A 15,921-nucleotide genomic window follows, 5' to 3' on the forward strand; every position below is an offset into this window, starting at 1 on the left:
TAATGAATCTAATATTTCTACTGAATTTATGGGATGGCCTTCTTATTAAGCACATTTCCTGAAACTGTGTCCATTTATGGTGGGTTTATTGCCACTTCGATATCACAATGTAATCTTCCTGTAGCTGCTTTGTCTGTGATTAGTGAATTTGGGCACAGTGTGTACAATATCAGAGTTCGAGAGATAGACTATCTCTGCTGGTCATACAAGCGTGGGAACACTAGCAGTTCAGGCTGGTGTGGTGTATACAGTATGTCAGGCACCCTGTGTGACTACTCCTATAGTGAGAGGGTTGAACCCATCAAGTGATGGGGATTTCTTTAGTTTGTTGAGACTAGCTATCTTGACTTGAATGGGTCTCTGGTCTGGCTGCTGCAATAGTGATGAGGTGTCCGAAGCACTTGTCCTCTGATCAGATATTGGTGTGGGTTTAGGTGCTCTATCAGGAGATGCTAAGGCAGGAATTAGAGCCTCCACTCAATTGCATTCCCACCCAGTCTTGTCAACAATGCATGATAGACAATATGTGAAGGGACCGATGCAAGGAACCCACATAGGTGCTGGGGCAGCACAAGTTATGTTCTTCCTCTCTGCTTCCACTGACTCTGCTCACCAGGAGTGGGACCTCAGACACCCCTTGCTGTGCATACCTGGGGATGGGGCAATAGCTGGGGCTTTCATCTCTTTGATTCTCTCACTTATAGAGCACACCAGGAATTGAGTGGAATTGGGTCATAGCTAGAAGGGGGAAAAATTCCTTTCAACTGAGGTGCTCACAGGAATGAACAAGAGCAGTATATGAGTAAAATACAGATGTTTACGTGTTTGATTTCCTCGTCTTTCCTCTCCTCTCCTCTCCTCTCCTCTCCTCTCCTTTCCTCTGGGTCAAGTTTCCTTCCAGCTCTTCTAAGGCTATGTCCTCTAGGGGTGGGGATACAGCCATGTTTTCAGTTTCAGCCATGCTTGAAACTGCCCTAGCATGTCTTGCTGGATAGGGCCTAGAACCACAGAGTTCTTTACTCACCTTTTTAGCAACAGGCACCCATTCATGTTCCTGGGAAAGGAGTGGGAAACATGTGGGCAACTGCCCTCAGTCCTGGCACCAGTGTTAAACCACATGTGACTGGCTATGCCTTGGGTCTCAGAGAGCATGATCTCTATCCCCCAGCTCTTCAGGACAGCACCTTCTGCTCCCCTCCTTTTCACAACAACTTCTCCCCATCATATAGCCATCTCATTAGATTTCTGTCATTCACTCCACCAAGCCAAGTTTGGCTTAGGAGGAAGCTACCCATGAGCCAGTACAATGGAATTTCTCTGGAGTCCCAGAGATAGGAATATGCAGGGTTTTTTGAGCCCTAAAGCAATTCAAATTCAGACAGTAGGTCCTTTCTTAAGATGACTTCTGGTTACAGCACCTTGGGGGCTTCCTGATGGATGAATTGAAATCCTCTTTAAAAGTCAGATATGATGCATATTTCAGGCCTCTTATCTTTAGGTTCTAAGCCTGCAAGGGCCATGAAACTTTCCAATAGCTAGGATAGTCAGTATCCATGCTGGTAGAGTTTTCTGGGACTCTCTCATGTTTACCTCTATTGAGAAGGAACTCCACCTCCCCCTGTTATGAAGCAGGGGTGGCAGTGCTGGGATATTTTGTTCCTCTTGCTATGCTGCTGTCCCAGATCTCTGGATTTTTACAGTTTCCATTCCTCTGCTGTTGAATTCTGGTGTTCTCCAGCGTTAAACAATACAAGAATGTTTAGAGGTGAGATGATTAGATTATGAGAGCCATAGCCTCACCAGTGGATCAACCCATTTAATGGTTAATAATTTGAATGGAATGCTGAGTGGTATTGTTGGGACAGTGGGATGGGATTGGAGAAAGTAGGTCGAATTATATCTTGTCACTGGTCCTCACATATTTTCCTTTTCCTCTCCTCGTCTCTCCTCTCCTCTCCTCTATCTCCCTGCCTTCTGGCTGCCATGAGCTGACAGCTTTCCTCTGCTGTGCCTTTTCATCATAATATTTCTTCCTTGGAACCAGCCAGTCATGGACTAGGCCTCTGAAACCATGATCCCCAAATAAACTCTTCCTCCTCTAAGTTGTTCTTGTCAGGTGTTTTGGTAACAGTGATGAAAAACTAATTAACACAGTCTGTAATCAAAAGAATGGAAAGTAAAGACTTGGACACATATTTGTACATCAATGTTCACAGCAGCATTATTCACTATAGCCAAAAGGTGGTAGAACCAGTGTCCATCAGTGGAAAAATAAATAAACAAAATGTGATAAATACATACAATGGAATATATTCAGCCTTCAAAAGGAATATCATTGGATATGTACTACAATGTAGATGAACCTTGAAAACATTATGCTTAGCAAAATAAACTAGACACAGAGGACAAATACTTTATTATTCTCCTTATATGAAACACCTAGAATATGCAAATTCATAGAGGCAGAGAAAAAAATAGAAGTTACCAGTGACGTGGAAGAAGGAGGAAATGGAAGTTACTGTTTAATGGGTACAGATTTACAGATGATGTAAACATTTTGGGTGTCAATGTGGTGATGGTCATATATTATGAATGGTTTGAATGTCCCTGAACTGTACACTTATGAATGACTAATATGATAAATAATGTTATATATATTTTATCACAATAAGACAAAAGCCTATCTTTTTTGTATAAAATAGGTTTTTCACATAATGGCATTTGGTAAAGACTGTGTGTCTGAGTTGAGTCGGTTGCTTTTTGTTTGCAGGCTGCTGGCTCTCAAATTGGGATGATGGTCAATTCCATCACCAATCTCACTGTGGCCATAATTGTTGCCTTCCTCAGTAGCTGGAAGCTCAGCCTGGTCATATTGAGCTTCTTCCCCTTCTTGGCTTTATCAGGAGCCCTACAGACCAGAATGTTGACAGGATTTGCCTCTCAAGACAAGAAGGCTCTGGAGAGGGCAGGACAGGTAATCTTACAGACCTAATTTTCTGCTTATAGCTGAGTGTCCCTGAGACAAACTGTTAAATGTAGGGACTACAAAGAGATTTAAGGAAGCAGACAGGAATATTTAGAGACCTTACACTAGTTTTTTGTATCTAGGCAAAGACTATGCCAATGAAGCTCTGCTGCTGTGTGTTTGAACTGGCAAGGAAAAATAGTGGGATGAACACAGATATTTACGTGTTTGATTTCCTCTTGAATTATTACTTGTTCCATGTCCCAGTTTGGTGTATTCTCACTTGTAGAGGTAGATAGTTCAGTTTTCTGTCCATTAGGCATTTTGAGTTGATCTTGGATCCTGTTGTCCACACAGAGAGGAGATCTTTTTAATGGCACACGTTGAATTTTTACACTTTAGTGTCTTCTAGGCTTGTGGTAAATAAATGCCTTTCCCAAATAGAATCATGATCTGCAATTTAGGTTTCAAATACACTTATGTTTTAGCTATGCATGTTAAAAAAATCTATTTCAACTAATATCTGATCATTAGGGGAAAATGAGGGTATAGACATTTATCAGGTAAAAAAATCACACACCTCCCCTACATACACTCACTCTTAACAAATTCACTGTAATCTGGGTCTTTTGAGAGTGAATGATACTGCCCAAGTAGGCAAAAGTCAAAAAGTTTCATATCCCAGTGGTAGAAATAGCCCACCTTTGTACCTTTGTTAGGGATAAGACCCTAATTCAGAAACAGTGATTGTTTACCTTAGAATATGGGTTGAAACAAATATTTTAGTATAGAATAAAAGATTAACTTTATATTTAAGTTAATATTTGGTCAAATTAATTTTTAATAAATAGAATCTAATAGTTTACATTTATATTAACTTATCTTTTGTCTCAGAAGACATCTAAAGATACAGACTTTTCAAATGAATTAGCAATTGCTTCTCGGCCTTTTGGCTAAGATCAAACGAATTAGCAAAGTTTAAGAGCTTTTCAGGATAACCACGTGTACCTCTCCTGCCCCTTCTGTCTTTCCCTACTTTTTCATTTGTCAGATTACCAGCGAAGCCCTCAATAACATCCGCACTATTGCTGGAATTGGCATGCAAAAGCATTTCATAGAAGCATTTGAAGCTGAGCTGATGAAACCCTTCAAGACAGCCGTTAAAAAAGCGAATATCTATGGATTTTGTTATGCCTTTTCCCAAAGCATAGCATTTATTGCAAATTCTGCTTCCTACAGATTTGGAGGTTACTTAATCTCCAACGAAGAACTGCATTTCCGCTTTGTGTTCAGGTGAGGAATGTCCCACCAACATCACAAAAGATCAGCATTCTAAGGAGGAGAAGCCTAAGTGCTGTATCTAAAACAGCTGGGATTTGTTATTTCATAAGGTTCTGTGGGTGATCTGGTGGTTCTTCTGGCCTGGGCTCTGTCCTTTAGGCTTTGGGTATAACTTGTTTCCATGTGGCCTCTCTAGTAGATGAGCTTACTTTCTTCATAAATGGTCTCAGAGTTTCAAGTGCAGCAGAAAAAGGCACGCCCCAGTGTGCTGGCACTTTCTATGTGCCACATTTTCTGATGTCTCTTTAACCAAAGAAAGTCATACAACCAAGCCCAGATTTAAAGACTAAAGAAATAGAATACATCTTTTGATGAGAGGAGTAACAAAGTCACATTGCAAAGGGATGTATGAAGGATGAATTAAGGTGATCATATTTACAATCTACTATGTTTATTAATGCTGAAAATCTCCAGAGGTCTTTAGAAAATGGTTCATAGGGCTATCATATTTGAACTCTACCCCTCTCTTGCAAAGAGAACAGTTTTCCAGCCGACTTCCCCTATGTAGAGACAGAATAGACTATTCAGGGGCATTAGGTTCCTTATTTTTAGCCAGAGTCTGCTTTGATCATAAGATTAGTTTTGAGTCTAGTTTCTTACATTTCTAGAGGTGAGAGACTGGGGGTGTCAGGGTAACAGGAGATGGAGTGCGCATGTATATGGATATGGTAGGGGCAGTGAGGGGAGAGACAGTCTGAGAAAGACTTGGAAAGTATTACGAAAAGTGGTCCCAATAAAAATTTGTTCTTTCAGGTTTCATTTGCTAGCCAAGAGTTCTGTCTTTTCATCTGATATCTTTCTAGCACTTCTATTCTGCCCACTTCTACTAAGAAATTCCTTTCCAAGTCTTTGCATATTTAAAATACTAACCCAAATCTGGTAATACCAATTGTTGACTTGTTTTTGTTAGTTTGTAGAAAAGTTTTTGTTTTTTTCATTTGCTTGCAGTACTGGGGATTGAACTCAGAACCTCTTGCATGCTAGGCAAGTGCTCTACTACTGAGCACATTGCCAGCCTATATAAGGGTTTTTAGAGAATTACTTTCCAGCATGTAAAAATTGAGACTACACAGCCAATTTCCGGGTTTGCTTTTAAAACTGGAAAGTCATTTTTTCATAATTTCTCATTTTATTCCAAGTGCTTTCAATCCCTTAAGCTTTAGACTGGGCTCCTGGAGATGTTTGCTTTTGCAACCTTGACCTATAACAAGTTCTGCTCCTAAGCTGAGCAGTAAGATGCACAAAGACACATCCCTGACCCCATTCTTACCCCAGACAGGCACCCTATGAATGGAGGTGCAGATGGACAGCTTTGAGGGTTGCCCCTTATGTCATGGTCTAGGTAGCAGCAAAGCTGTCTCTTTCCAGATTTATCATTCTGTGTTCACCCATTTATTTGTTTTTAAGACCCATTTTGAATACAGTTAGAGGCTGAGACAAGTAGAAAGATTCAGGCAATTGAATCTTGTCTGAAGCATGAATTATCTGCAAGCTTGGCACAGAATTGATACTTAAATCCCCCATCATTATCTGTTATGTACTTACCATTGATCCAAAGAATGTTAGAATTGTAAGAAAATCAAAAAATCTGGTGATATTTCAAGCCCCCTTCTTTTAAAAAATGTTTTTCAAAGATTTTCCCCCTTTAAACCAAAAAAATTTTAAATAAAAACCATTATGGTGGAATCAGGGTTTGGAGGTCTGAGCTCTACCTTGCTCAGTCTACCCCTTACCCCTTTTCATTAAATACAGTTTGCAAATCTCTCCAATTCCCACATTCCCAGACAAGTGATTTGCTAAAGGCTACTTGATTCTTTCCCAACAGAACCAAGGTTAGACCCCCAAATTACTGCCTCTTGACCTTCACACCAACCATACCCACCCTTCTCTGCCTGGGTGTCTGATTGCAGGGTGATTTCTGCAGTTGTACTGAGTGCGACAGCTATTGGAAGAACATTCTCCTATACCCCAAGTTATGCCAAAGCTAAAATATCAGCTGCACGCTTTTTTCAGCTGCTGGACCGACGGCCCCCAATTAGTACATACAGTACTGCAGGTGAAAAATGGGTAAGTATTGGACCAAGGGAGTTGTGCTTGTGTGTGTGGGGGGGGGTGTATATGAGTGTGTGTGTGTGTTTGTGTGTGCACACACAGAATGACCACTGGGAATGGTCAGATAATATCACTTAATTTCTAAATTTCTAGTTTGAATTTGTTCATACTGCACTGAGAATGGACAGAGATTATATTTATAAACATAAAGGAATGAAGCGGCATGCACACCTGTAATTCCAGTGGCTTGGGAGGGTGAGCTGGGAGGATTGAGAGTTCAAAGCCAGCCTCAGCAAAATCGAGGCACTAAGCAACTCAGTGAGACCCTGTCTCTAAATAAAAATAAAAAATAGGGCTAGGGATGTGACTCAGTGGTGAGTCCCCATGAGTTCAATCCCGGATACAAAGAAAGAAAGAAAGAGAGAGAGAGAAAGAGAGAGAAGAAAGAAAGAGAGAGAAGAGAGAGAAAAGAAAGAAAGAGAGAGAGAGAAGAAAGAAAGAGAGAGAGAGAGAGAGAGAGAGAGAGAAACTAGTATCAAAATTTATTCACAAAGCTGGCAACTGAATAAGGCAACAAGATCCAATTGTTATTAGTCCATTTTTCATTACTGTAACAAAGTGTCTGAGACTGTGTAGAAAAGAAAAGAGATGTATTTGGTTCACAATTTTGGAGGCTGTAAATCCAAGATCAGTTGGCTCCGCTGATTTGGCCTCTTGGGAAGGCCCCCTGGGCTGCGACACACGGTGGTGGGATGGCAAGAAAGAATACATGAAGGAAAGATCCATAGTGAGACAGGAAGTAAGAGCATGGGCAGGGGCCAGTCCTCCTTCTCTATAGCAGCCTTTTCTCAAGAACTAACAGGGTATGACAAGAATGACATTAATTTCTTCCAAAGGCAGTGCCTCAGTGACCCAATCACCTGGCATTAAGGCTTACCTCTTAAATGTTCTACACCTTTCTCAGCATTGCCACACTAGGTACCAAGCTTCCAACAACATGAACCCTTTTGGGACAACTGGAGTCAAAGTCAATGAATGCTAAATTCTATGTAATATAAAACACACTGAGTTTGAGTATGAACAAAGCCAGATGTCTTTTGAGATCTACCCGATAGCATGTTTCCTGTGGATGCCCTGATGTGGAATGGAGATAAACCAGTTCTTCCTATCCAACAATATTTATTTGATTCATAGTCACCTGAGTTCAAATGTTAGCCCATGTGGATGCCCATAAAATTAATTCAGTCGCCACAAAAAGTCTTTTTTTTTCCTCCTAATGGATCCTCCATGGAGGTGTTTTTAATCTTTCCTATTTATTTAAAATTCTATGTTCAAAAAAACAAAACAAACCTAAACAGTAGTAGATATAAATCTTTCCCTTAAAAATTGTCAAATGACCTGTTTTTCCTTCAGCTCAATAAAAGTAAAGTCTCTGTGTGGTTTATTAAATGTCTACTTCTAGGGTTCATAACTCATATAGTTTTAAACACACTATAGTATTCACCTCTGCAGTACAGACCTCAAATAACTTTCAGACCAAGTCATTTTGAGTGTAATACTATTAATTTAAGCCTTTGGGGGAAGAGTCGTGCAAGCTCAGACTGGCTTCTGTGAAGTATTATCCTTTAGCTTCTCTTCCATTCAGATCGTCAAGGAGTGGAGGACAAGGAAATCCCCTTAGGTTAGAATGAGAATAAGAGGTCAAATGTCTAATTTTGCTGCTCAAGTCTTCTTTTATGATACACCTGCCAGAGTGGGAAGTAGAAAGTCATTTTATTAAGTTGCTACCCCTATACTTTTCACTTAGACAGTATGATGTAGATCTAGGTGCATTTTAAATATTCTAGGCTTCTGAAGGAACGTGAGTAATTCCAATTCTCTCATCCACAGGACAATTTCCAAGGAAAAATTGACTTTGTTGACTGTAAGTTTACCTATCCTTCTCGACCTGACAAGCAAGTTCTGAATGGTCTCTCAGTGTCGGTTAATCCAGGGCAGACACTGGCATTTGTTGGAAGCAGTGGATGTGGCAAAAGCACCAGCATTCAGCTATTGGAACGTTTCTATGATCCTGATCAAGGGAAGGTGGTAAGCCATGCAAATGCTTTTTTGAGAATTTTGCTTTCTGCAAGGTATCTCTCTGAACGTGGTCTCCAAGACTGTGCCTTGCCAGACTCACTCTAAAGTGCTTGCCTTAGACACTTAGCCCTATGGATATTTTCCATTTCCAATCATTTTATGGTTGACCGGAGTCTACCTCATAATTTCTAACATACTCTCCCTAGTTCCAGATGGCCTGCTGATCAGTTAGGTAAGGAAAACTGGTCACACTGCAAAGCTGGAGATGAGTGTATTTGACAGAAGCATTCACTTACCTGTAAATGGAGCAGAAAGTGCAAACTAATCAGGAAACTAATGGCTGGGAATGGAAAATGTGGGGGTGACAACGGACACAATGATAAATGAGCAAGAAAGGGGACCAAGCATGAAAAATCTGAAACAATCTTGGGTCAAAAAACCCAAGTCTAAATAATATAAGGAACTCAAATTGATATGATGCCTGGCTAGGCATCATAAAGCTTTGGCAAGGATATTTGAGAAATTGATGTATTGCTTGGTTATTCTTCACAGCATTTTTTTTCTCTTCTTTGTTTTCAAATAATATATTCAGGGGTTGACAAAATCAAAGAATAAATAAAGGTTTTTAACAAAAATTAGTACTCCTCTACTTTTTCTTGCTCAAAGGCAACTATTTTAACTATTTTCAGATTTCCCACTGATGATTTTCATGTCTCTAAATAATATGTTCATGCTGATGTTGTCATGATTTAATGCATTCAGACCCCTGTTGACTTATTATTTTTAAGAAATGAAAGATTAAATTATAATGTAACAAAAAAAAAAAGAAATGAAAAATTAGGTAACCTTTACCACTCCCTCTTTTTACCCAATTCCTTCCAATATAGTTCCATTATTTTTAGTTCCTCTAGTTGGAAATTTAACTAGTACACATTCATTGCTTTTCCACCACCTGTAGAGACTACCTCTTGAATTCTTTCTAAGATGAGGATGTTAGCAATCATAACTTTATTTTCACTTCTGGATCTCTCCCTTTACCTGTCAAGTTTTAACTGTATTTCTATATTATAAAACACACACAAAAAAAGTACATGCTGTTTATAACATTGATTATCTTTCCTGCTTTTACATTAGGTTGATTCTAACAGTTGAAAATTGATTAATAATTTTTACCATAGTTATGTGAATATTGCTCTTCCTATAGTCAATTATTGATACACATTAGCATTACCTTTTCTTTCTTGATTGCTTTTCTGAAAGGCCTTTTTTTCCCCCCATTCTCTGCCTTTTAAATAATCTTTATGTTCTTCCAATATTTCTGTTCTGCCATCTATTCTGAAAGACCTGCTTCTTGCTCTCATATCTGTCAAATCCTGAATTGATTTCAGCCTTGGCCTTGTGAACAGTTGTCATCCAATGAGTTCTCTGCAACACATTCATAGTTCCCATATTTTCCTCTTTCTTGTTTTTTATCCTCCTTTTGTTATAATACATCCACAGATAGTTTTCTAAGAAATGGTTCAGAGGCCTGGATCCAAAAATGTTTTATTTTGCTCCATACTTGATCAATTGTTTAACCTTAGTATTTTGAAAGTGGCTTGATTTTCCTGAATAGTATAGTCTTCATTACAATGAAGACCAATAACATTATGAAGAGAAAAACTTGAAAGAGGCAATTTCCCTTGCATAAAGCAAATCAAAGAAATAAGCAAAAAGATATTGGCATAATTGGCAGAATTCGGGAAGTTATGAAAATGAGGAGCAGAAGTTGATTGCCTGTAATTTAAATAACTTCTATAACTGATTTTAGGTGTAAAACTTTTAATTTATTTGAAAGTATTTGGTGACTGATGCACCTAGAAAGCATAATACACTGGAGGTCTGACCTCTTTCAGGGAAAGGATTCAGTTTCCCAAAATGTCAACTCCATCATGCCCATTATTCAGGTAGATTGTGAAGAATGTGAGATGCAGGGAGCTGAGTCTATTGTGTTTGACTTCTCCAACATTAACATGTTTGCTGAGCATATGTCTCTGTCATAGGTAGAAATCAAGGCCCAGGAAAAAATCATTATGATTTTTTGCATTTCATAGGCACAATATATTTTATTATATCATACATCATGGTAAAACATTTCTACAAATATGTTAAAGCAGGAAAACATCATGTCTTATCATTTTAAAAGCTCCTGTTTGCTTTTAGAGAAGATACCAAATGCAGGTATTCAATAGTTTCAACATTTAATTGGATATCTGTGAGGCATCCAGTACTTTCTGTGGGAGATTCTTAGAGAACATGAAGCACGTCTTCTGTCTTCTAGGAGCTTCCAACACACCACATATACAACAATTAGAGAATATCTCAGTTTCTAATTAAGTAGTTATGCTTTGCAGAGAAACGGACTATGAAAAATGAGTAAAGCAAGATGAGCAAGAGCCAACTGTTAAGAAGTGCCTTATATTTTTTTCTAATGATATTTGCATTTTCCATTGCTTAGAGACTATCTAAAACATAATCTAAATTAAAACATAATCAAAACTAAAACATAGTCGAGGCCCATAAAGTGCAAAGCCCATTATGTGCATGCCAATTAATATAATCTTTTTTCCCGTGAAATCATAGAGCCAAATACATTATGGTTGTATATTGGACACACTGTACCTTTATGATTCTAGACTCTTAAGTGAACCAGCTTAAATGGCAGATAGTTAAGTACCTACATTAATCTGCCTTCTAGACTGTGATTTCCTAGCAAACAGACGTTGTGTTTTTTTTTATGTCACAGGAACAGACTATATTTGAAGCAAGCACTTCAGTATGTGGTTGTTGATTGGCTGAGTGAACAAATGTATTCTTTTCTTCCTTGGGCTTATTATCTCAGTTATTCAGAGAGTAGTATCAGTAAAATTCAGATACAGATTTGACTTTTATGTTGTCCTATAGCTTCTCATAGAAAAATCCTCTCCATAATTCACAGAGCCTCAAAATAGAGCAATTCTACATACCTACAGAGATTGTGCTACACTAACGTATAATGAGAATGTTTTTCTGAATTTACATGGTGTCCTGAGTGTCTTTTTCTTTTGAACCACCTGTTGAGCTAGAGTTTGGGGAAATATCAAACAAAACTATAGTCTGATCAATGTTCATTTCTATACCACTCACTCCTGACGGACACCAGCTCCAGAGGTTGAAGGCAACATAATTCATTGATCAGAGCCTGGGAATGTTGTTTCTTAAGCAAAACAAAAGTTCCACATAATTCCTAACTCCAAAATACGAGCTTTCTTCCTTCCTGGGATTAAAATTCAATGCCTGTTGTCATCACCTCTATTGGCAGATGATAGATGGGCGTGACAGCAGAAAAGTGAACATCCAGTTCCTCCGCTCACACATTGGCATCGTTTCCCAGGAACCAGTGTTGTTTGCCTGTAGCATAAAGGACAACATCAAGTATGGGGACAACACCAGAGATATTTCCATGGAAAAAGTCATAGCAGCTGCCAAGCAGGCTCAGCTACACGACTTTGTCATGTCACTCCCTGAGGTAAGCACTGAGTGTGTTGTTCCCTGTAGTAGACAGGGATGGCGGGTGAGGAGAGGTAAAATGGGAAAAGAAAAAAAAAGTTGTAATTGTGGCTCGAGGAAAGTTCCAAGTTTATTTCCCAGTGTCTTAGTCTTTTAAGCAAAATAATTGAAAATCAACATACAAGTATAATGGTTAACAAAATGGTTGCTATAGACTTTGTCATACACACAGCAATTTCGTCCTGAGCATTAGTTCAATATCATGGAAAATAGCCTCGTATTTGGAGCAAACATGGGTTTGAATCCACGCTGACACTTCCTAGCTGTGTGAATAACTTTGGGACAATTTCTTATCCATTGTGAGATTGTCTACTTCATCTTTAAAATGTAAAAAATAACCTTAAAAATGAAGGAATGAGCTTAATAGCCATACAAAGAAAGCTGCTGTTGCTGCTGCTGTCATTAACCCCGCAATATCTTGGTACTTGGCAGCTCATGCTGTGCGTGGTGGGTACATCACGCCGCCTTAGTGTCTCTTACTTTACCAGAGCCAAGTCTGAACTTAGTGCAGTATTGGCTCAGCATTTTTCTGTTCACCAGGCATCTCTCTTGGTGGTTTGCGGCAGTCTGGCTGGGCACAATCAGGAGCCACTTGTCAAAAGAAACTAACTTTATTTTTAGAACCACACACGCCAAACAAAACAGCTCCTCAGGAAAAACCCTCAGAGCCCCAACTGCCACCACTGGCTTCCCACAAGCCTCTCTCTCCCCCACAAGCCTCTCACCACCTCCCCCCATCCTCCTGCTCTTGAGGCCGATTGGCTGGTTCGCATGGGCGGAGCCAAAAAAGTCCCCCAATGAGCAGCTCCGTGGTCTGAAAGGGCAGGGAAACAGCCCAATGAGCATCACCGCAGAGGAGCCAATCAGCTAGATGTTGCTGGGGCCGCTGTGAGCCAATCATCAGCCGGCAGCTGGAAGTTTGCTGGGGCCCCTTCGGCTGTAGCTCTCAACAGTGGTTGACCACAAAAAAAAATTAAGATATGAAAACCAAGTTGTACGAGCCAAATATTACCTTGTACTTTCTCCACTTCATGTTTTTTTTAAATCACTTAAAAATTCATTTCCTTTGTATTTGATTATGTTTATAAATTTTATAATGTTTGGGGTAGGGTTTTGGTTTGTTCTTTTCACAAGTCTCCCCAGGTCTTAGGTTAGCCTCTTGGCCTGGTTCTAGCCTGGGCAGCCTAATCAGCACACCTGGGAAATATTATTTGCTGCATCTGGAGTTAAAAAGCAAAGTTGTGTGACCCCAGAGGAGCTACTGATTCTGTGAAAGTTTATTGAGCACCTACATGTTTTGCTCAAGAACTGCCTTGGAGTTGATTTACTGCCTCTTTTTCTTACAGACTTGCCCACAATACTCTTCACGGCCCAATTCATCTTTATAAGGATAAAGGAGGCTGCCATGACCTCATCTGGCTTAGTGGAGCATTTTTCAGGGGGCAAGGGAGGCAAGGGAAGGAATGATCTTGAATTGGAAGGCAAGTTAGAGTAGTGGTTAAGAGCCAGGATTCAGAACCTACCTAGACACACCTGAATTAATTAATTAATTAATTAATTGGTACTGGGGATTGAACTCAGGGGCACTCAACCACTGAGCCATATCCCCAGCCCTATTTTGTATTTTATTTAGAGACAAGGTCTCACTGAGTTGCTCAGCAACTCGCTTTTTGCCGAGGCTGGCTTTGAACTCTCAATCCTCCTGCCTTAGCCTCCTGAGCTGCTGGGATTACTGGTGTGCACCACTGTACCCGGCTTACCTGAATTTAGATTTCACTTTTGCTGCTTATTATTGTCTTCAAGTTTTATCATCTACAAATTGAGAGAATGTGATTTCTGTGAATACTGAGTCCCAACTAGTATGTGTGCACAATCTCTGAGGCATAGTAAACACACTGTGAATGTAGCCATGTCAGGCATCTAGCTAGACCCCTTTCCTTCCTAATTTCATCAAAACTCACAACAAATATGTGATCTGGGTACCACTACTGCATTTTTTCAGATAAGCTTGCAGCTCAAATACATTTAATAAGCTGTACATGATAGCAGAGCTAGATGTATAAATGCAAACCAAGGCTTGTGTTCTAGATTGGTGTCTCCCTAGGAAAGGAGTGGAGCAGGAAGCCCCTCGAAAAGCACTTGTGTTCCTGGGCTTTTTCCATTTGATGATCTTGTCCAGTTAAGAGTTTAGAAATCAGGGAATCTCCAATCAAGGAGGATCTCTTATCTGGGATCTTACCTGGAGACAAGGAGAAAGAGATTGAAAATATAAACCTAAAAGAAAGGCAGAGATGAGGAGTAAAAATCCCCTCATTTCCCAGCACAAACTTCATATTTTCTTATAGTCCTAGCTGGATTTTATAGGATTATTTTCACTCTCCACAAGTTCAAAAACAATCATTTAAATTCATAAAGGAGTCATTGATGTGAGCTCCATACAGCACAGAAGCAATGGACATTTCTAGTTCTCAATCTTACCATACCTTTTCCAGAAATATGAAACTAATGTTGGGACCCAGGGATCTCAACTCTCTCGAGGGGAGAAACAACGCATTGCCATTGCTCGGGCCATCCTACGAGATCCTAAAATTTTGCTCCTAGATGAAGCCACTTCGGCCCTAGACACAGAAAGTGAAAAGGTACATACTGATTTTCTAAAGTTGTAGATCATTTTAGATTAATCTTTTGCTGTAAGAATGGTACTGTTTTCAATTTTCTGATTCATTAACAGTAGAAATTGGCAATATTTCGTGGAAGCAAAAAATAATCTCTAGAGAAAATGGTTTAGCAGAGATTTGTTTCAGATAAAAAAAAAACTTTACCAAAATAATAATTGTTTTAAAGATTCTTCAGGTTAAGTGACATTTTTCAAAAGGGAAATAACTTTTTAAACATAATAAAATAATTTATTGTAATAGGTTAGGCATAACATTTTATATTTTCTCAAGCAATGTGACTTTGGGTGTGCCACATACAACAAAGAGGAGAAGGTGGCACCTGATGTTCAGTTTGCATGAAAGGAGATGCAAGTGAGAAAAATCACAATTCTGAAATTCAAAATATATGATTAACAACTTAAAAATCAGGATTCCATTCTGGGAAGAGCTAAAATGTCCTGAATGAAGACAAGCATCGAGAATGCCACTTAACTTCTACTTACATTGTTTTCTTTAAATAAATTAGACCACCAAATTTTTATAAATTTACTATGATTTTGTAGTTTCACTGAAATTTCTTGTCTTGCTGAGATTTCTCAGCCTGTGAGCTACAATTTAAATCATGGATGCATAGATCTTCTATTTGCTTGATCCTCTGTTATGCTGAATCTTTGGATTTCCCCTAAGTATGGGATTGTTCCCAGGTGGTATTGAACTGAACTCTGAATGATGGTAGGCTGGGGACAATCATATCTCTTTGCATCAACTTTCTGTCTTTTCTTTGCAGACAGTTCAGGTTGCTCTGGACAAAGCCAGAGAGGGTCGGACCTGCATTGTCATTGCCCATCGCTTGTCCACCATCCAGAATTCGGATATCATCGCTGTCATGTCACAAGGGGTGGTGATTGAAAAGGGGACCCATGAAGACCTGATGACCCAGAAGGGAGCCTACTACAAGCTAGTCACTACTGGAGCCCCCATCAGTTGACCTGACTCAAGAATGTAATACTTAGAGCTGGGGACATCGTCCCATGGTAGAGCACTTGCCCAACGTGCTTGTGCTCAAGGCCCTGGGTTCAATCTCCAGCACATGGGGGAAAGAAAAGAGAAATGTTAATATTTTATTCTTACAGACATAACCATACGCTGAGATCAAGACTAATTTCTAATGACCTTCAATAGTAATTCAGTTTAGATGTCCATATAGAAACTGGAGTCAATGTGAGTGAAACTCCAAGG

The 15,921-nt window shown here is 39.4% G+C and overlaps 1 protein-coding gene across 3 annotated transcripts in view; it reads left to right on the forward strand.

Moving 5' to 3' along the window:
- Abcb11 (ATP binding cassette subfamily B member 11) overlaps window positions 1–15,670 on the forward strand; it is a 78,305-nt gene extending 62,635 nt beyond the window's left edge. For 2 of the 3 annotated variants that reach the window (XM_027946155.2, XM_027946156.2), the window contains exons 21-27: window positions 2,771–2,974; window positions 4,017–4,258; window positions 6,217–6,373; window positions 8,249–8,446; window positions 11,778–11,984; window positions 14,518–14,664; window positions 15,470–15,670. In XM_027946155.2, the coding sequence (XP_027801956.1) occupies window positions 2,771–2,974; window positions 4,017–4,258; window positions 6,217–6,373; window positions 8,249–8,446; window positions 11,778–11,984; window positions 14,518–14,664; window positions 15,470–15,670 (1,356 nt within the window). Of the gene's footprint in view, window positions 1–2,770; window positions 2,975–4,016; window positions 4,259–6,216; window positions 6,374–8,248; window positions 8,447–11,777; window positions 12,000–14,517; window positions 14,665–15,469 lie in introns of all 3 variants that reach the window. The other variant, XM_027946154.2, reaches the window with a different exon arrangement.
- The last annotated feature ends 251 nt before the right edge of the window (window positions 15,671–15,921 follow it).

The sequence above is a fragment of the Marmota flaviventris genome, chromosome 11 (genome assembly GCF_047511675.1).
Source record: "Marmota flaviventris isolate mMarFla1 chromosome 11, mMarFla1.hap1, whole genome shotgun sequence".
NCBI lineage: Eukaryota > Metazoa > Chordata > Mammalia > Rodentia > Sciuridae > Marmota > Marmota flaviventris.